General features: G+C 46.8%; 1 protein-coding gene across 2 annotated transcripts in view; it reads left to right on the top strand.

Moving 5' to 3' along the window:
• Positions 1-2,479: 2,479 nt before the first annotated feature.
• Positions 2,480-23,354, top strand: part of LOC106604946 (fibroblast growth factor receptor-like 1) — a 70,831-nt gene continuing 49,956 nt past the window's right edge. The window contains exons 1-2 of one of the 2 annotated variants that reach the window (XM_045718262.2): positions 2,480-2,813; positions 2,989-3,084. In XM_045718262.2, the coding sequence (XP_045574218.1) occupies positions 3,012-3,084 (73 nt within the window). In that variant the 5' untranslated portion in view covers positions 2,480-2,813; positions 2,989-3,011. Of the gene's footprint in view, positions 2,814-2,983; positions 3,085-23,354 lie in introns of both variants that reach the window. The other variant, XM_045718261.2, reaches the window with a different exon arrangement.

The following is a 23,354-nucleotide window of genomic DNA, read 5'->3' as shown; positions in this document are numbered from 1 at the left end:
GCCCCCCAAAGAAATGCCACACCATGACTGACCCACCGCCAAACCGGTCATGCTGGAGGATGTTGCAGGCAGCAGAACGTTCTCCACGGCGTCTCCAGACTCTGTCACGTCTGTCACGGGCTCAGTGTGAACCTGCTTTCATCTGTGAAGAGCACAGGGTGCCAGTGGCGAATTTGCCAATCTTGGTGTTCTCTGGCAAATGCCAAACGTCCTGCACGGTGTTGGGCTGTAAGCACAACCCCCACCTGTGGACGTCAGGCCCTCATACCACCCTCATGGAGTCTGTTTCTGATCGCCAGCATTCAAAAGTGACCAAAACATCAGCCAGGAAGCATAGGAACTGAGAAGTGGAGACCACAGAGGTCTCTACCTGCAGAACCTCTCCTTTATTGGGGGTGTCTTGCTTATTGCCTATAATTTCCACCTGTTGTCTATTCCATTTGCACAACAGCATGTGAAATTTATTGTCAATCAGGGTTGCTTCCTAAGTGGACAATTTGATTTCACAGAAGTGTGATTGACTTGGAGTTACATTGTGTTGTTTAAGTGTTCCCTTTATTTTTTTGAGCAGTATATTTATATTCTGGACTCTGACATTGCTTGTTCTGATATTTCTTCAATTCTTTTCATTTTTGTGTATTGTCTTGTATTGTTAGGTGTTACTGCACTGTTGGAGCTAGAAACATAAGCATTTCGTTGCACTTGCGATAACATCCTGCAAAATATGTATACACGACCAATACATTTTGATTTGATACCGTGTGTACTGTTGTGGCTAAAAGTTTTGAGAATGACACAAATATTAATTTTCACAAAGTCTGCTGCCTCAGTGTCTAGATATTTTTGTCAGATGTTACTATGGAATACTGAAGTATAATTACAAGCATTTCAGACTTGTCAAAGTCTTTTATTGACAATTACATGAAGTTGATGCAAAGTCAATATTTGCAGTTTCGACCCTTCTTTTTCAAGACCTCTGCAATCCGCCCTGGCATGCTGTCAATTAACTTCTGGGCGACATCCTGACTGTTGGCAGCCCATTGCATAATCAATGCTTGGAGTTTGTCAGAATTAGTGGGTTTTTGTTTGTCCTCCTGCCTCTTGAGGATTGACCACAAATTCTCAATGGGATTAAGGTCTGGGGAGTTTCCTGGCCATGGACCCAAAATATCGATGTTTTTGTTCCCCGAGCCACTTAGTTATCACTTTTTCCTTATGGCAAGGTGCTCCATCATGCTGGAAAAGGCATTGTTCGTCACCAAACTCTTCCTGGATGGTTGGCAGAAGTTGCTCTCGGAGGATGTGTTGGTACCATTCTTTATTCATGGCTGTGTTGTTAGGCAAAATTGTGAGTGAGCCCACTCCCTTGGCTAAGAAGCAACCCCACACATGAATGGTCTCAGGATGCTTTACTGTTGGCATGACACAGGACTGATGGTAGCGCTCACCTTGTCTTCTCCGGACAAGCTTTTTTCCGGATGCCCCAAACAAACGGAAAGGGGATTCATCAGAGAAAATGACTTTACCCCAGTCCTCAGCAGTCCAATCCCTGTACCTTTTGCAGAATATCAGTCTGTCCCTGATGTTTTTCCTGGAGAGAAGTGGCTTCTTTGCTGCCCTTCTTGAGACCAGGCCATCCTCCAAAAGTCTTCGCCTCACTGTGCGTGCAGATGCACTCACACCTGCCTTCTGCCATTCCTGAGCAAGCTCTTTACTGGTGGTGCCCCGATCCCGCAGCTGAATCAACTTAAGGAGACGGTCTTGGCGCTTGCTGCACTTACTTGGGCGCCCAGAAGCCTTCTTCACAACAATTGAACCGCTCTCCTTGAAGTTCTTGATGATCCGATAAATGGTTGATTTAGGTGCTATCTTACTGGCAGCAATATCCTTGCCTGTGAAGCCCTTTTTGTGCAAAGCAATGATGACAGCACGTGTTTCCTTGCAGGTAACCATGGTTGACAGAGGAAGAACAAGGATCCAAGCACCACCCTCCTTTTGAAGCTTCCAGTCTGTTATTCGAACTCAATCAGCATGACAGAGTGATCTCCAGCCTTGTCCTCGTCAATACTCACACCTGTGTTAATGGGAGAATCACTGGCATGATGTCAGCTGGTCCTTTTGTGGCAGGGCTGAAATGCAGTGGAAATGTCTTTGGGGGATTCAGTTCATTTGCATGGCAAAGAGGGACTTAGCAATTAATTGCAATTCATCTGATCACTCTTCATAACATTCTGGAGTACATGCAAATTGCCATCATAGAAACTGAGGCAGCAGACTTTGTGAAAATTAATATTTGTGTCATTCTCAAAACTTTTGGCCACGACTGTAGAGGTCATGTGTGCTGTACATGAATCCACCGGACCCGGAGGGGGGCGCCCGTGCTTTGCACAACGTTGTCCATGAGGAGCAGAGCTCGAGCCGGTCCACGATTGGCCAATTGAATTCCACATCTGTTCTTGGAAACTTCTATACTGCTCTTCATGGCAAAGGGATGCAGAAGGGCACACCAGGGATGAGGTGAGAGAAGTAAGCCCGAAAAAGAAGTAAACCCGAAAACTTGACCATTAGGCCTACCTCTTATTTACCTTTTTTGCGAGAACTGATTTTTTTTGTTAAACATTTTATCAGACAGTATTTTGCCGTGATGTCATTGATATGATATTGAAGTACATTTTATTTACATTTCCCGCGTGGAGGATAACCTGAATACCAGTATATTGTACAAGACATTTGATTAATACGTCAGACTTTACAGTGAACCATTGTGTTTACATACATTTCGTGGAAAGCATCTGCCTGGCAGAGGACAACACGTGAGTATGCCCACTAATCTGCGCTCTTCACTCAAATTGCCTGTGTATGATCATTAAATTATGTCAGTGTGGCTATGTAATTTAAACGTCATTGGGTCAACTCAATCAAGTCTCTTGATGTTATAGGGTACTTTTGTCATTGAATTCTCTATTTTGCCAATTTTCTTCAGAACAGACACAAACTGCAGTTTGCTGAAAATGTTCTCTAAGGATGGATGTCTGGCTGTGTGTACAGTGATATTAATGATTCTAACATCAAGCGAGGCTAGAGGTAAGATAAACTGCTTATTATCTTACTGTAGTGTTACTACATTGAAACGTTGTCCCGCAAATAACCTAATGAATTGTGGAAAGAATTATCAAATACTTATGAAAATGGATATCCATATGAAAATCTGAATAATACATGTGTGACTACACATTTTTGACAGATAATATAATCTTTTAAACGTTATTTTTGGCACCATAGTATGTTTCCACAGACTATGGTCAGTGAATTTGTTTGAGAATGTTTGTGTCTGCAACACTGAGAGACAGAGTCTACACTCCACCTAGAGTGACCTCTTCTATCACATGTTTAATTCACAGGAATTTATTTAACAATTCTGTGAACTCTACTTGGCATCCAACCCCACATTCAAATTTGCCCTAAGGTCAACAGAAACAAAAAAATCCTCTCAGTGGTAATGTGTTTAATGATTAACTGCGCACCCAGAGAGAGTGGGCCTGTGCCGTGTTTACAGACAAAACACAGACCATGGGGCTGCACATAAATGTGGCTTTTGAAGAAACCCAGTTTGCATCAGCGGAGGGAGGCCGTCAGAAACCAAACAAGCATGTCTTTTCTTGGAATCGTTGCAGGAATTTAGAGGTGCATAAGTTTGTATCTCCTGCCAAGTTGAAAAGCAGTTAACGTACATCAAAGCAGGGCTGATGACACCTACTGGGCTGTGTGCGTAAACCAGGGGAAGAAGTCTTGCTTTATGCGGAGAGGAGCTGTTTGCCAGGCCTCTGTGATCCTCTATTCTACCCTGCTGACTATACTAGACTCAGGGTCACTGGCATTGCAATGTCCCCATGGGAAACACTCTTTTCACACCACTTCGATACCGAAGTTAGTTTTTTGTAGCAGGTTAGGAGACTGAGGTTAAGGTTAGGAAATGGGTTAGGGTTAGCGAAAATGCTCTCCTAACCTGCTACGAAAATCACTTTGAATCGAAGTGGCATGAAAAGAATGTGTCCCATGTCCCCATAGTGGCAGGAAATAGAAACTGCATTCAACATGCAACAAACCCAGTCCAAGGGGAATGGCTATTGTTTGTTTGATTTGAAATTACATTTTATTTTGTATTGTAATTAGATGGGTATATTTTCTACTGGAATTCCCTTTGGATGTTAATATGGAAATTAATTGACTATGTGGATTTGAGTGTGATGCAAATGTTTCGAAATCAGGTTCAAGGATTTCTTGACCGTTTTTTTTTTTTTACCATTTTATTCTGTTCAATATGACACCTGTGATATGTTTTTAAAGTTGACATACTGGCCCCTACTGTAGAATTCTCAAACTATTGTGTCTCGTGGTTTTAGTCTATCATCATCCAGGTGGGCTGTAACTAAGGCTACCTGATCTCATTCAGAGAGGCCACCACCACCACAAGACTGCTGTGCAAATCAGATAGATCTTGACCTTACTCTGTGGAGTAATCAGTCCATTGTTTTCTCTGTTGACCCTCGTATCTGCTCACTGCACTTCTTTCACATTGTGTGGCTGTGTGTGTGTACGTGTGCTGGAATGGGTGGGTGGTAAAAGGAAATATACACACACACACACAATCTGTGTTGTCCTTGGATTGCTCCTTTCCTTTCTGCCTTGTCGGAGTTATCCTAGGAATGCCATGTCAGAGCCCAGGACGTTATGCAGTGTGTGTCTCTCTCTGGCAATGTAGATAAAAGGTTTCATGCGGGAGGTCTGGGTCTGGAATGGGTGCATTGTAAAGTGTTGCTTGTGATCCAGGTGAGAGATGCAGCCTATTGGGTTTCTTCTCAGTTTTGTGGGATTGTTCTGGGCTAGCCTGGTACACAAATATCTCTTGTTATTCCGGTGGGTCAGATCAAAAGTTGACAATCCTAATTTCATTGCGATTGTTTTTTCTCCTAGCAGAGAAAGTCATTTTTTTTTAAGGGCTTCCACTTATGTGCATGAGTGTGCTTGACATAACTGTTATCATACAGCATTTCCAGTTTCGTAATGAAGGTTTAATCCAAAGTTCAGTTTTCCCATTTTCACGGTAGGAATACTCAACTATTCAAAGTTATGGCTCCCAAGAGTGCTATAAGCAGTGCTCGCGAGAGCAAGTCCAGGCACCATGCATGCCATTTGCTGCTGATAAAAACCAAGTTCATGCTGGCTGGCCCTCAATGAATGAAGAGTGATGCAGGAGCTAGGCGCATCCCTGGATGGGATACCATAGATATGCTCCACACACCTGCCAACGGAGATAAAGTGCGAACACAGCCAGTTTGCGGAATGTTCTGGCTCCTCTCTCTCCCTCATGCCATCACATAGTTCTTGTTCCTCACTGGCTCGTTTTGACATTTGGATTGGAGAGAAGTGGCCCACATTGACTGTGAGTGAGCCTCCCACAGGTGCTAAGGCTCTAGCTAGCCTATCGGCCAACCCAATGCAGTTCAGCCCCCCCCCTCCCCCCCCCCCCCCCCCGTGCCGGGCTATCACAGCTCCAGGACCAGCCAGCCGTCTGCCGGACGTGCATGCTCAGATGGGCCTGGTGATTGCTGGCTTGGCTCTGAGCTGATTTGAAGGACCAAGTCAAGCAGAACGTACCAAAAGCAAATAAGTAGGAAGCCGTTTGATTTATGTACTTCCACTCAGCAGTACAAAACTCTCTGAAGAAACAGTGTTTCTATCTCAGACTCAGTGACAGCCACATGCTTCTTCTTTTTCCTTTTTTCTTTCTTGGACATACATCAAAGAGTCCGCCTTGCGCTTAAGCCTTTCAATCCGAAAATGTTTTTGAGGAGTCTATTTGGTTTTAAATGAGACATAGTAACATGCTGCATACTACACGGTGAGGGAGTTTTTTGTGTCATGGCCCATGGCCTCTCCTCTCAGAGACCTCACAGCACAGAAAGGCCTTCTGGCCACTCAAGAGCCCTAAACAACCTTGTAACATCTTAATAAATACGAGATTATTGGATTCAACTGATAGGCCAGGAAATTAAGCCTGGCTTGTGGCTGTTTATTTCCAGTTCAGGTCATCCATCCTGTCAATGCTGCAATAAGCAGTAGTCTACTACTTAGTACACTCAGTGCTGAAGTCTTCTGGGGCTGTAGGAGTACTAAACAGAGCTCCCTATCACTGCTGTGGGCCTCTCTCACCAGGTGTCATGCTCCTCCAGCTCATTAGGCAGATAATGGTGGATAATGTGGCACTGCAGGCCTCCTGCTTATCACAAAGCCTGGCTGCTGATTATACACAGCCTCTGCTGGAGCAATGGGGACTAACTGGAGACTGGAGACTGGAGACTGGGTTGGCCTCAGCAGCCTCTGATGGACAGCAGCTCAGTCTGACACAATTCCACTTGTTGAGTAAAATTGCAATTATATATGTTATGAGTCCACAGTGTTCTGTCAGTTTTCCTCTGTAGTTCCCTTATCTTAAGAACATCATCAGTGTTCATCTCTTTCCTGATCCATCTGAGTGTTATTTGCTAGTACCTCTTCCAGCTGGATGTCTGATTCTGTGCAGGGTCCTGCTTTGAATGTGTGCACACAGTTAAACAGTATCAGATGCCCGTCCAGTCTTCACACCGAGGACTTGACTGTTCCAGAAGAACGATTAGGGTTGCAAAGGGAGAGTATATTAATGGAAACGTTCAAATTTACCAGTAAACTACGAGATTTGATGTAATCTATCACAAGACATCTAGTGGCCCTTTTGGTTACTTCAGATTATCACATGTGTCTGTTATAATCTCTGGCCCTCTGTGTGGATTTATCACATATAAAATATATGAAATAATTAAATAACATGGTTTTAAAATAAAAAATAGAATTACAAAGCTGTAAAACACTGTCCTAAATATAAACCATAAACAGTGAATACCATTGGTGTTTAATATGAGGGTTTCAGCATGAAATATCCTTTCTATATATTTTTTTTACAAACTTAGATTTATTCGACTATTTCAATATGTATTTGTTGTGAATGTTTTGGTGTCAAACTGGTGGCAGTTGGAAGTAGTTCCAATAGTTGGAAGTTGCAGAGTTAAATGAAAATAATGCAATTTTTGATTAAATGCTTTTTTCATTAATTTGGCTATTTTCTCTTGAACCATATGGTCTATCTACTACAAACTCATGGACAATATGGACACATATACAGTGAGGGAAAAAAGTATTTGATCCCTGCTGATTTTGTACGTTTGCCCACTGACAAAGAAATGATCAGTCTATAATTTTAATGGTAGGTTTATTTGAACAGTGAGAGACAGAATAACAACAAAAACATCCAGAAAAACGCATGTCAAAAATGTTATAAATTGATATGCATTTTAATGAGGGAAATAAGTATTTGACCCCTCTGCAAAACATGACTTAGTACTTGGTGGCAAAACCCTTGTTGGCAATCACAGAGGTCTGGCGTTTCTTGTAGTTGGCCACCAGGTTTGCACACATCTCAGGAAGGATTTTGTCCCACTCCTCTTTGCAGATCTTCTCCAAGTCATTAAGGTTTCGAGGCTGACGTTTGGCAACTCGAACCTTCAGCTACCTCCACAGATTTTCTATGGGATTAAGGTCTGGAGACTGGCTAGGCCACTCCAGGACCTTAATGTTCTTCTTCTTGAGCCACTCCTTTGTTGCCTTGGCCGTGTGTTTTGGGTCATTGTCATGCTGGAATACCCATCCATGACCCATTTTCAATGCCCTGGCTGAGGAAAGGAGGTTCTCACCCAAGATTTGACGGTACATGGCCCCATCCATCGTCCCTTTGATGCGGTGAAGTTGTCCTGTCCCCTTAGCAGAAAAACACCCCCAAAGCATAATGTTTCCACCTCCATGTTTGACGGTGGGGATGGTGTTCTTGGGGTCATAGGCAGCATTCCTCCTCCTCCAAACACGGCGAGTTGAGTTGATGCCAAAGAGCTCCATTTTGGTCTCATCTGACCACAACACTTTCACCCAGTTGTCCTCTGAATCATTCAGATGTTCATTGGCAAACTTCAGACAGGCATGTATATGTGCTTTCTTGAGCAGGGGTACCTTGCGGGCGCTGCAGGATTTCAGTCCTTCACGGCGTAGTGTGTTACCAATTGTTTTCTTGGTGATTATGGTCCCAGCTGCCTTGAGATCATTGACAAGATCCTCCCGTGTAGTTCTGGGCTGATTCCTCACCGTTCTCATGATCATTGCAACTCCACGAGGTGAGATCTTGTATGGAGCCCCAGGCCAAGGGAGATTGACAGTTCTTTTGTGTTTCTTCCATTTGCGAATAATCGCACCAACTGTTGTCACCTTCTCACCCAACTGCTTGGCGATGGTCTTGTAGCCCATTCCAGCCTTGTGTAGGTCTACAATCTTGTCCCTGACATCCTTGGAGAGCTCTTTGGTCTTGGCCACAAAATCAGCAGGGGATCAAATACTTTTTTCCCTCACTGTATAATAAATTAATACTGTATATTAATCAATGTTCTTTTATGTTATTAAAGTATACATTTCCAAAGTTTTATATTCTGTTAATTACAAAAATTACTGAAGATTCCGGTAACTTTGGTAAATTACTGGTAGCATTCCAACCCTACAACAACTGATGCCAGCAAGGATATAAATAATTTGTTGTTGTCAATTTTGTAGATGAAGGGAACTCAAACCATTACTGTGGGCCTGGCCTATACAAGCATGTTGTCCACCATGATAACACTGCTAAAGGATTTGTCAGGTGTTACACAGTTACAATTTACAACACACATGCTCCCATTCAAAGTTAACACAAGCCCACCTCGTTTGCGATTGTATTTTAATGTACTTATTTTTTGGCCTGGGAACCGATAGCTTGGCTGATGCTCCTGACTGTGTGTGTTCTCTGGCTCCATAAAGCTTTGTTATTAGATTTGAACATGATTTTCATTGTGGCAGATCTCAGAGTGTGTGGTGCACAAACTCATTTGTTAACGTCCGGCTCTTACAAGTCCACATGAATACAGCTTGCCAAACCCCATTTTGTATCTCTCACTCCATATTTTTGAAATGTTTGTTTTGAAGTAGGTCCCAGTCTTCTTTGTAGTTGTGATCTCTGTTAAATGTGTGCACTTAAAACAAGTCTGTGGTGTTTCGCGTGAGGGGAATGGAACTTTAGGTAAACAAGGCAATTAATGAGCTGCATTTGGTTTGAAACGTATTGCTTGAGCACGGCTATTAGAGAAGTGTTGGTATTTATAGTGGAGACATAAAAACACAAAGGATAGCGGCGGGCGTTCAAACATTCCTCACCCTGGTTTAGATAAAGGCCCCACACCGCTGGAGGTCAGCGAGATGTCATCTTACCTGGACCCTGTTTGTGTGCTCTTTACCTACTTGAGCCCGGAACTGCACTGTTTGCACAGGTGGGAGAGGGCACCTTGGAGTGAATTGTTCTCTCCATTCCCATGGATTTAGCTTGTCGGAGCAGTGTGCTTGTACAAGACCAGTGAGGCTGACTGTTCGTCACGAGCAATTTGTTCTTGATGTGGGGCCCCTCTTCCTAATGGAAGCTTGCTTTGTTGCAGTCTCTTTGTCCCTGGGTAAAGGTGGGATTACACAGCCTTTAACTAGGGGGATTACAGGACCCTTCCAACCATCACCACTCCTCATAGCCCTACACTGGGCATTTTAAAATGTCACAGAAAAGAAGCAGTGAATATGCCCATTCCGTGCATTTGTCCCATTGACTCAGGGCAGTGGACGGCTTCTCTTTAGAATCCTGTGGTTTTCTCAGAACACCGACATTCCAGGCATTTAGAACCTGTGGCTCAACGGAAGGGCCTCCTTAATGGCTTTCATCCCCGGCTCTGCTGCTGCTTCACCCATTCAATGGCAGGGCCCACTTCTGCCTGGCCCTGGTTCAGCGCCATAGGTCACACAATATTCTGGGACTAAGCAGCAAAGAAAACATGCTCTCCAACAAGGAAGACGGGCCTCTCTTCAGTCTGCTACCAATAAGGGGCCATACATAGAGCTTAAAGTGTACCCTGATGAAAGAGAGAGAGGGAGCGCCCACCCGGCCCTACTCTGAGCCGACAGCAGCAGCAGGTTTGGGTAAAGCAGTGGTGAGAGTGAGGGTGAGCCACTGATCAGTATCACCACCTGGCATGGTCCTCCTTGGACCTGTGCTGCACGGTCTTGTCTGGGTGATTCTTATGCAAGCTGCCCTGCCCTCCCTGCCTAGTCTGCTCTGCTCTGGCACGCACATTCAGCAGTGACAGACAGAGGAGCAGCCGCAGCAGTAGCTTGCTGGGTCTGTGAGTGTGAGCCACAGCAGAACATGTAAACATTACATACTGTGTAGAGCGAGAGCCAAACCAGAATTAGGAACCATGCGTGAGATAATAGCGGTCTGTCGGTGTGGACTGTTGACACAAAGGGTTGTGCTTAATAAGCAGGTGCTCGTTATTTGTGACGGGGCCGGCGTTCTACAACATTACCCAGAATCTCTGTGGAGCTGTGGCTCTGTTTGTGTGGTCTGAGCTGCTGGTGGTCCAACCTGTGTGTGAACAGATACATGAGGGTCCCATACCACCACCACTGGGTGACTACAGGCCAAGGCTGTTGGTTGGGTTGTCTTACCCTCACAGCAGAGGAGAGCAGTGTTCCCAAATCTGATGGGAAACAACACAAGTAGGGAATCTGAGCCTCTATGATTCAGACAGAGTGTGTACATAGAGCACCCAGTGGCCAAAACTCCCTCCTGTGACTCACATGAATTCCATTCACACTGAAATAAGAGATGAACAGTTACATCTGCTCCAGTGAGAGTGTGTTAGGGCCAGTGGTATGGAGTTGAGAGTCAGAGGTGGGTACATCATTGCCCCCCACACCAACCCAAACACCCAGCTACCCACATAGGCCTGGCGTCAGGGCCAACAGTCAGGCCTTGTGCCCTCTCCAGCTTCTGCACCAGTGGAGGTGGAGCGGGCATAGCCTTTGCTCCAACAACATGCCAGAGCTAAAAAGAGGCAGACACTCGATGTCACCCTCCAGAAATGTTAAATGGTTTGCATTTGAGGAATGACCAGGTTTCTGTATGTGTTTCCAAGGTAGGGGAGAGAGTGTTCTTCCAAGATTCCAAGACGGTGTTCTATGATGTCTGTCTGAGAGACAGCTGGGGGCTTGGATGAGCTCTAGCGGGGTGAGGTGGATGGATGGACATGGAGCCAATGAAAGAATGACAGACACACACTCTGCTAGGCATTTACATCCACAGCTACATCCACACGGTGGAGTGGAAGAAGAGTGAGTGAGTGAAATGAAGCTGAAAGCCCAGAAAACAGTGACCTGCCCTCTAAGCAAGTTTGTAGGTGCAACAGTTTTTATCAGGGCCTAAAATTAACACTGTCACCTGCCAGATGCGGGTAGATTTAGGCAGTGGCAGGTAAGATTTCTATTTTTGGTCAGGACTCCACAGTGCGAGCATTTCACTCGCATCTGTGAATATAAATAGTCAAGTATGATAAATGCTGCAGTAGCTGTTTTCAAAGTATTTCTGTTGTTTTGTTTCATAGCTGGTAAATTAATCGCACAAAGTCAAAGAACTACGAATCCTATATAGCCTATTCCACCTCGTGCTGCAAAATTACCTTGCTGGGGGCTGTGAAAAGCTGAGTGAAAGATTCATTTTTAGAAGCGCTGCGCACATGCACAAAACTTGGTCTAATTTACTTGAAACAAAAGTCTACTGAAGTGAAATGTTGTCCTTTTGTTTCTTGACTATTTACATTGTTTCAAATTAAATCAAACTTTATTTACCACATGCGCCGAATACAACAAGTGTAGACTTTACTGTGAAATGCTTACTTACAAGCCCTTAACCAACAGTGCAGTTCAAGAAGAAGAAAATATTTACCAAGTAGGCTAAAGTAAAAAGTAATAATAAAAAGTAACACAATAAGAATAACAATAACGAGGCTATATACAGGGGGCACCGGTACCGAGTCAGTGTGCAGAGGTACAGGCTAGTTGAGGTAATTTGTACATGTAGGTGGGGGCGAAATGACTATGCATAGATAACAAACAAACAGAGAGAAGCAGCAGTGTACAAGAGAGTGGGGGGTGAGGGGGGTTTCAATGTAAATTGTCTGGTGGCGATTTTTTATGAATTGTTCAGCAGTCTAATGGCTTGGGGGTAGAAGCTGTTGAGGAGCCTTTTGGTCTTAGACTTGGCACTCGGGTACCGCTTGCCGTGCGGTAGCAGAGAAAACAGTCTATAACTTGGGTGACTGGAGTCTCTGACAATTTTATGGGCTTTCCTCTTACATACCTATTATATACGTCCTGGATGGCAGGAAGCTTGGCCCCAGTGATGTACTGGGCCGTTCCCACTACCCTCTGTAGCACCTTACGGTCAGATGCTGAGCAGTTGCCCTACCAGGCGGTGATGCAACCGGTCAGGATGCTCTCGATGGTGCAGCTGTTGAACCATTTATGGATCTGGGGGCCCATGCCAAATCTTTTCAGTCTCCTGTGGGGGAAAGGAGTTTGTCGTGCCCTTTTCACAACTGTCTTGGTATGTTTGGACCATGATAGTTCATTGGTGATGTGGACACCAAGGAACTTGAAACTCTCGACCCGCTCCACTACAGCCTGTTCGCCCCGCCTTTTCCTGTAGTCCACGATCAGCTCCTTTGTCTTGCTCACATTAAGGGAGAGGTTGTTGTCCTGGCACCTCACTGCCAGTTCTCTGACCTCCTCCCTATAGGTCGTCTCATCGTTGTCGATAATCAGGCCTACCACTGTTGTGTCGTCAGCAAACTTAATGATGGTGTTGGAGTCGTGTTTGGCCATGCAGTCGTGGGTGAACAGGGAATACAGGAGGGGACTAAGTACACACTCCTGAGGGGGCCCAGTGTTAAGGGTCAGCGTGGCAGACGTGTTGTTGCCTACTCTTACCACCTGGGGGCGGCCCATCAGGAAGTCCAGGATCCAGTTGCAGAGGGAGGTGTTTAGTCCCAGAGTCATTAGCTTAGTGATGAGCTTCGTGGGCACTATGGTGTTGAACGCTGAGCTGTAGTCGATGAATGGCATTCTCACATAGGTGTTCCTTTAGTCCAGGTAAGAAAGGACAGTGTGGAGTGCGATTGAGATTGCGTCATCTGTGGATCTGTTGGGGCGGTATGCGAATTGGAGGGGTCTAGAGTGTCTGGGAGGATGCTGTTGATGTGAGCCATGACCAGCCTTTCAAAGCACTTCATGGCTACCAATGTGAGTGCCATGGGACGGTAATCTTTTAGGCAGGTTACCTTCGCTTCCTTGGGCACAGGGACTATGGTGGTCTGCTTGAAACATGTAGGTATTACAGACTCGGTCAGGGAGAGGTTGAAAATGTCAGTGAAGACACTTGACAGTTGGTCCGTGCATGCTTTGAGTACACGTCCTGGTAATCCGTCTGGCCCAGCGGCTTTGTGAATGTTGACCTGTTTAAAGGTTTTGTTCACATCGGCTACCGAGAGCGTTATCACACAGTCATCCAGAACAGCTGGTGCTCTCGTGCATGCTTCAGTGTTGCTTGCCTCGAAGCGAGCATAAAAGGCATTTAGCTTGTCTGGTATGCTCGCATCACTGGGCAGCTCGCATCTGGGTTTCAAGTTTCAGTTTCAAGCCATACCACATCCGACGAGCGTCAGAGCCGGTGTAGTAGGATTCAATCTTAATCCTGTATTGACGCTTTGCTTGTTTGATGGTTCGTCTGAGGGCATAGAGGGATTTCTTATAAGTGTCCAGATTAGTCTCCCGCTCCTTGAAAGCGGCAGCTCTAGCCTTTAGCTCGATGTGGATGTTGCCTGTAATCCATGGTTTCTGGTTGGGATATGTACGTACAGTCACTGTGGGGACGACATCATCGATGCACTTATTGATGAAGCCGATTACTGAGGTGGTGTATTCCTCAATGCCATTTGATGAATCCCGGAACATATTCCAGTCTGTGCAAGCAAAACAGTCCTGTAGTGTAGCATCCGCGTCATCTGACCACTTCCGTATTGAGCTGGTACTTCCTGCTTTAGGTTTTGCTTGTAAGCAGGAATCAGGAGGATAGAATTGTGGTCAGATTTGCCAAATGGAGGGCGAGGGATAGCTTTGTATGCATCTCTGTGTGTGGAGTAAAGGTGGTCTAGGATTTTTTTCCCCCCTAGCCACCATGCTTCTACACCTGCATTACTTGCTGTTTGGGGTTTTAGGCTGGGTTTCTGTACAGCACTTTGAGATATCAGCTGATGTAAGAAGGGCTATATAAATACATTTGATTTGATTTGATGTGACATGCTGGTAAAAAAAAATGTAAAATTGATTTAAGTTTGCCTGCATTAAAGTCACCGGCCACTAGGAGCTCCGCTTCTGGGTTAGCATTTTCTTCTTTGCTTATGGCCTTATAGAGTTGGTTGAGAGCAGTCTTAGTGCCAGCATCACTTTGTGGTGGTAAATAGACGGCTACGAATAATACAGATGAGAACTCTCTTGGTAGATAGTGTGGTCGACAGCTTATCGTGAAGTACTCTACCTCAGGCAAGCAATGCCTCGAGACTTCTTTAATATTGGACATTGTGTACCAGCTGTCATTAACAAAAGACACACACCCCCACCCCTCATCTCACCAGAGGTAGCGTCTCTGTTCTGCCGGTGCATGGAAAATACCCCCAGCTCTCTATTGTCCGTTTCTTCGTTCAGCCACGTCTCGGTGAAACATAAGATGTTACAGTTTTTAATGTCCCGTTGGTAGGATAATCTTAATAGTAGGTCATCAATTTTATTTTCTAACGATTGCACATTAGCAAGGAGAATGGAAGGCATTGGGAGTTTACTCGCTAGCCTCCGGCTTCTCAGAAGGATCTCCGATCTGCGTCCCCTTTTCCGGCGTCTTTTCTTCACACAAAAGGCGTGGATCTGGGCCTGTTCCAGTGAAAGCAGGATATTCTTCTCGTCAGACTCGTTATAGGAAAAAGTTTCTTCTAGTCCGCAGTGAGTAATCACTTTTCTGATGTCCAGAAGTTCTTTTCGGTCATAAAAGACGGTAGCAGCAACATTATGTACACAATAAGTAAAAAAATAAGTTACACAAAACACACAAAAAATAACAAAATTGCACAATTGATTGGAAGAATGTAAAATGTCAGCCATGCTCTTCGGCGGCATCTTTGGTTCACAAGCTAGGTTATTTTTCTATGTTTGAGTTTCAGCTGCTAGGGAAGAGAAGACAAGTACTCTATGTACTAGTCAGACTCAATCTCACAGGCACAAATGTGACTCGATTTGCATTACCACAGTAGTAACCTCCCACCGTTAAAGGGCAGGTGACATTTTGATAGTTTGGTTAAAAGACTCAGTTTACAAAAAATGAAATTAAACAATATACCATATTACTTCTTATTAGTAATACATGTATTGTTTTAGAAACATTACCAATCATGCTAATCTGTTGTTTTTTTGTGTGTAATTTTTGCAAAAAAAATATATTTTGGCTGCTGGACCAAAAAGTTAATTTTATGCCCTGGTTTTTATTAAATTCACAATTTACCGCTCTCACGTGCACATTTCTGCCCAATATAAACCAACAATGTCCTACCTTTTTGTAGCATTTCTGACAATGCTAAAATATTTTCTGCCGAATCTCAAGAGTTCTTAAACCAGGTGCAACTCAGTTGCTGCTCAACAGTAACAGCTAGCTAGTAGATGGAAAAGGAAGGTAGCTAGCTAGAAGGTAGGTATAATTTTCTATGGAAAGTTTTTCATATGGCTGAAGTCATCTGTGTAAACTGCTGATCTGGACACTTGTGTGTAATCAGAGCACAAACAAATAAGCTAGCAAACGTCCTCGGCTGCTTTTATAGCCAGTTAGATACACCAAACTTTGGGAACTTTGGGAAAACTGTCACGCTGCTAATTTATAATAAATGCACACACCAGAACAGATGTGTTGATCATAATGATCATTGTTTGCTTGCGCAACCTGTGCCAGTCAAATGAAAACACCATGCTTGCTAACTTGGTTAGCTATGTAATAAAATGTTTTAGACAAAACATTTTTACCAAGCAAGAGAAATAAACATTCAATCAGTACTGAGTGAATGAACAAAACATTTTGCAACAAACGTGTACTGTCATCATCAGACTGTCCATTTAAATAGAGTCAAGTTGCCATATCTATAACAGGGTTTGTAGCGCAATGGTTAGAGTTACCGCCCTAAGATTTGAAGGTCTACCGGAGGGGATATTTTGACCGTTCTCTGTCATGTATAGTTTTTGACACCTCTTTCCTGACACAAACACTGATGCGCACACGCATGGTGTGTGCTTATTTTAATGTATTAGTTGTCTCTTAAAAGCGCCTTTGGGTTCATTGAGTGGCAAGGGACAGGGAGTGTGATGTGTATTAGTACTAGTGCACGCATCTTGCTACTACAGAGGAGAGAACGTGGAGAGACCATCTCTCAAACTTTCAAGGACAGCGTCGTTGCCCTCATCCGTCAGATGCACGCCATCCCTACGGTACATGATAAGTTGACAGGTTGTAAACATTTCTTATTTTCAGAAGCTAAGACATTTGTTAAACCAGCCCATGTGGAGCTGACAAACGACTTACGCGTATTCATATGCACACAGTACATCGCACACTATCAGTAGCACTTATGTATGTTCTGTTCCAAATCTGTGAGTACTCCCATCTGCTTTCATATTTATACTGCCATTTATAAATGTGGGAATGTGTGCTCTTTTACTGGAGTTGGACAAGTGTGTAGAGCATTTCTAAGGACATTTGTAGCTAAAGGATTTAGAGCACCTATCCAATGTCAGATTTGTAAATATTTATTCTTAAAAGTGTTTTGTACTTGTCTAATGACTTTGTATTTTACAGGTGTTTCTCGGCAGTTTGTCATTTGTCACAGAGTTTGTATCAGGAGTTACCAAAATGGCTATTGACAAGCTGAGCCACAGGGTCAGGCAGGCTTTTTTTGTTCAAGCCCAGCGCTACCAAACCTGATTCTACTACTCAGATGTTCATCAAGACCTCAGCTGTTCATCGAGACCTTGAGTAGTAAAATCAGGTGTGGTAGAACTGGGCTTCAACAAGAAAGCCTGCAGAACCCTGTAGCTCTTCAAAAGCAATTGTGGCCATCCCTGAATTGTATGTACAAAGTTTACTATATCTGATGAATGTATGTTTGATTCTAAATTTTATATTTTGTAATAACTCACTGTTGTTTACAGGTAATGTAGTAGAAGCCCTTTCCTCAGTAAACTTTAAAGTGTATTTTCATGTAAATAGATGATAGCGTACCTCATCACGCTGATGTCCGGGAGGGCTCTCGCCTGGGCTACGGCAGTATGGGAACAGCAGTCGGGCGTATGTTTCAGTCTGGAGGAGTTCATCGTGGCGGTGAAGAAAGTTTTCGATGCTCCATTGTCCGGGAGAGAGGCTGCCCGGAAGTTACTCCAGCTTCGGCAAGACTCCCACAGTGTGGCATACTATGCGGTGGATTTCCACACATTGTCAGCTGACAGTGCCTGGAACCTGGAAGCGCTGTTCGACATGTTCCTGCACGGAGTATCGGAGGAAGTAAAGGACGAGCTTGCAGCCCGGGAACTACCGACGGATCTCCACTCGCTCATCGCCTTGACCATTCGGATCGATGGGCGACTACGGGAGCAAGGGAAGGAGAGGAGGTTCGATTTAACTCGCCTGCCCAAGGCTTCCACCTCGCCTCTGAGACATGCTGGAAGTCCCCGACGGCTCCATTGCCGAGAGAATCCGAGGCTCCCCGAGATCCCCCGAGAGTCTCCGAAGTCTGCCAATTCACCTCTTCCCGAACCGATGCAACTAGGCAGAGCTAGGCTGTCCCCAGCCGAACGGCTATACAGGCTTCACACGAAGAGTTGCCTGTATTGCGGGACTACTGGTCATTTCATGGCCACCTGTCCACTAAAAGACCAGGCTCACCGGTAGGAGTGAGTACTCTGGTGGGCCATATGGAGAACTTTTCCTCTCTCCTTACTGGCATCCCTTTTCATGCCATCTTGCTGTGGGGGAACCAGTCACAATCTCTTCGGGTACTCATCAACTCTGGGGCCGATGAGAGCTTTATGGACACTACCCTGGCATCCGATCTGGACATCCCCACTCAGCCCCTGTCAATTTCCATGGACGTTAGCACGCTGGACAGGCGCTCTATCGACCAGGTCACCCACAATACCACCCCCATCAACCTATGTGTGTCAGGGAACCACAGTGAGACGATCTAATTCATGTTTATTAAGTCTCCTCAGGTTCCCGTGGTATTGGGATTATCTTGGCTCCAGCGACACAATCCCCTTATTGACTGGTCTTCTGGTGCCATCGTGGGCTGGAGCCCGTTCTACCATGCTCATTGCCTGAAGTCAGCATAGCCTGCCCCAGGACGTCTTCCTGGGGGCTCGGAAGTTGCCCAGGACTTCTCCGCCATTCCCGCTGAGTACCAGGACCTCCAGGAGGTGTTTAGTAAGGCCCAGGACACTTCGCTTCCGCCGCACCGACCCTATGATTGCGGGATCAACCTTCTCTCAGGCACCACTCCACCCCGGGAATGACTGTACTCTCTGAGGACTCCCTAGCTGCAGGGTTCATCCCTCCTTCTGCTTCCCCTGCGCCCGTGCATCGCCTACCTGGACCTTAACAACATCACGGTGAAGAACCGCTACCTGCTACTACTCATCTCCTTGGCTTTTGAGCCACTCCAGGGGGCCACCGTGTTCTCCAAGCTGGACCTACGGAATGCCTACCACCTGGTGTGGATACGGGAAGGGGACGAGTGGAAGACTGCCTTCAACACGGCCAGTGGTCACTACGAGTATCTGGCATGGCATTTGGTCTTACCAACACCCCTGCTGTATTCTAGGCTCTGGTGAATGATGTTCTCCACGACATGTTGAACCGGTTCATCTTCGTCTACCTCGACGACATCCTTGTTTGCTCCCGCTCTTCCCAAGAACACGTGCTCCACATCCGACAGGTTCTCCCAACGCCTCCTGGAGAACCAGCTTTTTGTGAAAGCAGAGAAGTACGAATTCCATTGCTCCACCATCCTCTTCCTAGGTTACATCATCGCTGCAGGGAGTGTACAGATGGATCCCGGGAAGGTGAGAGCAGTGGTAGATTGGCCCCAGCCTATGTCCAGAATGCAACTGCAACATTTCCTGGGATTTGTCAACTTTTATCGCCGCTTTATCCGGCGTTACAGCACCCTGGCTTCCCCCCTGTCTGCACAGGCCGATGCTTCAGATGTCAGAGAGGGGGCTGTACTGTCCCAGCGTTCTCACCTGGACCTCAAGTTACATCCCTGCGCCTTCTTCTCCCATCACCTAAACGTCACGGAGAGGAACTACGATGTGGGGAATCGTGAGCTTCTCCCGGTGAAGATGGCGTTGGAGGAGTGGAGGGCACTGGCTGGAGGGGGCAGAACATCTGTTCATTGTGTGGACAGACCACAAGAACCTGGAATATCTCCGCAACGCCAAGCGTCTCAATTCCAGTGAAGCTAGGTGGGCCCTGCTTTTCACCTGGTTCAACTTCTCCCTCTCATACTGACCGGTATCCAAGAATGTCAAGCCGGATGCGCCGTCACGCCGTTATAGCCCCGCGGCTACACCCACGGAACCCGAGGCCATCCTTCCCACCTCATGCCTGGTGACGGCACTCAACTGGGGAATAGGGAAGCATGTTCGTGAGGTGCAGAGTTCCCAGCCGTACCCAAGGGGGGGCCCAGATAACCGGATGTTTGTTCCTGGTGCTGTCCGCTCCTCGGTCCTGGAGTGGGCCCACTCCTCCAAGCTTGCCTGCCACCAAGGCTCCCGTCAGACCCTGGCCTTTGTGTGACAATGTTTTTGGTGGCCTACCATGGTTCCTGACATCCCCGCATTCGTCGCAGCATGCACGATCTGTGCGCAGTACAAGACTCCCCGGCAAGCTCCGGCTGGTCTCCTTCGACCTCTGCCTGTTCCTCACCGTCCCTGGTCTCACATATCCCTGGACTTTGTCACGGGTCTCCCCCTGTCTGATGGCAACACCGCCATCTTGACAGTAGTGCACCGGTTTTCCAAAACCGGCCACTTCGTTCCTCTCCCCAAGCTACCCTCTGCCGAAGAGACGGACTATCTCATGGTGCAGCACGGCTTCCAGATCCATGGACTCCCAATGGACATGGTCTCCGACCGGGGTCCTCAGTTCTCGTCCCTGTTCTGGAAGGCGCTCTGCACACTCATTGGGTTGTCGGCCAGTCTGTCCTTCGGGTTCCACCCCCAGTCCAACGGCCAGTCGGAGCGAGCCAACCAAGACCTGGAGACGACTCTTCGCTACCTGGTCTCCGCCAACCCCACCACCTGGAGCCAGCAACTAGTGTGGGTCGAATATGCCCGCAACACCCTTCCTTGCTCTGCCATGGGTCTCTCACCCTTTGAGTGTTCCCTAGGTTATCAGCCCCCGCTCTTCCCGGAGCAAGAGGAAGAGGTCGGCATACCCTCAGCCCAGATGTTTGTCCACTGCTGTCGTCATACCTGGAAGACATCCCGGTCGGCTCTTCTCAAGACCACCTCAAGGTATCAACGACAAGTGGACCGCCACCGGACCCCAGCTCCCCGGTATCGTCTCGGGCAGAGGATATGGCTGTCCACCCGAGATCTGCCCCTCCGGGTGGAGTCCCGCAAACTTTCCCCCCGGTTTATCGGCCTTTTCCCCATCTACAAGACCATTAGCCCCTCTGCTGTTCGTCTTCTGTTGCCCCGTACCCTCCGTATACATCCCACTTTTCATGTGTCTAGGATCAAACCAATGTCTCACAGCCTTTTGTCTCCTGTTTCCACGCCCACCCCTCTCCCCCGTTTCATTGACGGCCAACCGGAGTACACGGTGAGGCATCTCCTGAAGGTTCGACCTTGGGGCAGGGGATTCCAGTACCTGTTGACTGGGAGAGTTATGGCCTGGAGGAGAGGTTCTGGGTCCCCACCAGGGACATCCTGGACACAGGCCTCATCGCTGATTTTCAACGCCGGCACCTCGGTCAACCAGGTATGCGTTCAGGTAGGACGCCAGGAGGCACCCCTAGAAGGGGGGGGGGGTGGTACTGTCACACCCTGATCTGTTTCACCTGTCTTTGTGCTTGTCTCCACCCCCCTCCAGGTGTTACCCATATTCCCCATTACCCCCAGTGTATTTATACCTGTGTTCTGTCTGTTGCCAGTTTGTTTAGTTCGTCAAGCCTACCAGCGTTTTCCCCCTTGCTCCTTTCTTTTTCTAGTTCCTGTATTCTAGTTTTCTCGGTTTTGACCATTCTGCCTGCCCTGACCCTGAGCCTGCCTGCTGTTCTGTACCTTGTCACACCACCCTGGATTATTGACCTCTGCCTGCCCTGACCCCGAGACTGCCTGCTGTTCTGTACCTTATGGAATCTGATCTGGATTACTGACCTCAGCCTGCCCTTGACCTGTCGTTTTGCCTGCCCCCTGTTCTAGTAATAAACGTTTGTTACTTTGACACTGTCTGCATCTGGGTCTTCTCCTGAAACGTGATAGTTGTATAATCACCTTCCGGTGTAAAAACCATGAAAATTTAAAAAGGGAGCATTGGTTTGAAGACAAAAAAGAAAGGAAATTCACCCATTCTCTACCAAGGTTTTCCAGCACACAGCTTTGACCTACTACAGTAGCTATGTTGGTCTTATGTACTTCCAACACAGGAGGTTGGTGTCACCTTAATTGGGAGGACGGGCTTGTGGTAATGGCTGGAGCGGAATTGGTGGAATGGTATCAAATACACCAGCCATTATTATGATCCGTCCTCCCCTCAGCAGCCTCCACTGTCTTCCAACAATGTGTAGGCAGCTTGCTTAGGATTCAAACCTTCTCAAACAGCCTAATTCATACTCTTCAGAGGGTCAATGGACTTTACAGTGTCCTGCTATTAAAATAATATACACTGCTCAAAAAAATAAAGGGAACACTTAAACAACACAATGTAACTCCAAGTCAATCACACTTCTGTGAAATCAAACTGTCCACTTAGGAAGCAACACCGATTGACAATAAATTTCACATGCTGTTGTGCAAATGGAATAGACAACAGGTGGAAATTATAGGCAATTAGCAAGACACCCCCAATAAAGGAGTGGTTCTGCAGGTGGGGACCACAGACCACTTCTCAGTTCCTATGCTTCCTGGCTGATGTTTTGGTCACTTTTGAATGCTGGCGGTGCTTTCACTCTAGTGGTAGCATGACACGGAGTCTACAACCCACACAAGTGGCTCAGGTAGTGCAGCTCATCCAGGATGGCACATCAATGCGAGCTGTGGCAAGAAGGTTTGCTGTGTCTGTCAGCGTAGTGTCCAGAGCATGGAGGCGCTACCAGGAGACAGGCCAGTACATCAGGAGACGTGGAGGAGGCCGTAGGAGGGCAACAACCCAGCAGCAGGACCGCTACCTCCGCCTTTGTGCAAGGAGGAGCAGGCGAAGCACTGCCAGAGCCCTGCAAAATGACCTCCAGCAGGCCACAAATGTGGATGTGTCTGCTCAAACGGTCAGAAACAGACTCCATGAGGGTGGTATGAGGGCCCGACGTCCACAATTGGGGGTTGTGCTTACAGCCCAACACCGTGCAGGACGTTTGGCATTTGCCAGAGAACACCATGATTGGCAAACTCGCCTCTGGTGCCCTGTGCTCTTCACAGATGAAAGCAGGTTCACACTGAGCACGTGACAGACGTGACAGAGTCTGGAGATGCCGTGGAGAACGTTCTGCTGCCTGCAACATCCTCCAGCATGACCGGTTTGGCGGTGGGTCAGTCATGGTGTGGGGTGGCATTTCTTTGGGGGGCCGCACAGCCCTCCATGTGCTCGCCAGAGGTAGCCTGACTGCCATTAGGTACCGAGATGAGATCCTCAGACCCCTTGTGAGACCATATGCAGGTGCGGTTGGCCCTGGGTTCCTCCTAATGCAAGACAATGCTAGACCTCATGTGGCTGGAGTGTGTCAGCAGTTCCTGCAAGAGGAAGGCATTGATGCTATGGACTGGCCCGCCAGTTCCCCAGACCTGAATCCAATTGAGCACATCTGGGACATAATTTCTCGCTCCATCCACCAACGCCACGTTGCACCACAGACTGTCCAGGAGTTGGCGGATGCTTTAGTCCAGGTCTGGGAGGAGATCCCTCAGGAGACCATCCGCCACCTCATCAGGAGCATGCCCAGGCATTGTAGGGAGGTCATACAGGCACGTGGAGGCCACACACACTACTGAGCCTCATTTTGACT

This window comes from Salmo salar, chromosome 05 (genome assembly GCF_965601325.2).
Source record: "Salmo salar chromosome 05, fSalSal1, whole genome shotgun sequence".
NCBI classification, from domain to species: Eukaryota; Metazoa; Chordata; class Actinopteri; order Salmoniformes; family Salmonidae; genus Salmo; species Salmo salar.
The sequence above is the reverse complement of the archived record's forward strand: the minus strand, read 5'-3'. Positions and strand labels throughout refer to the sequence as shown.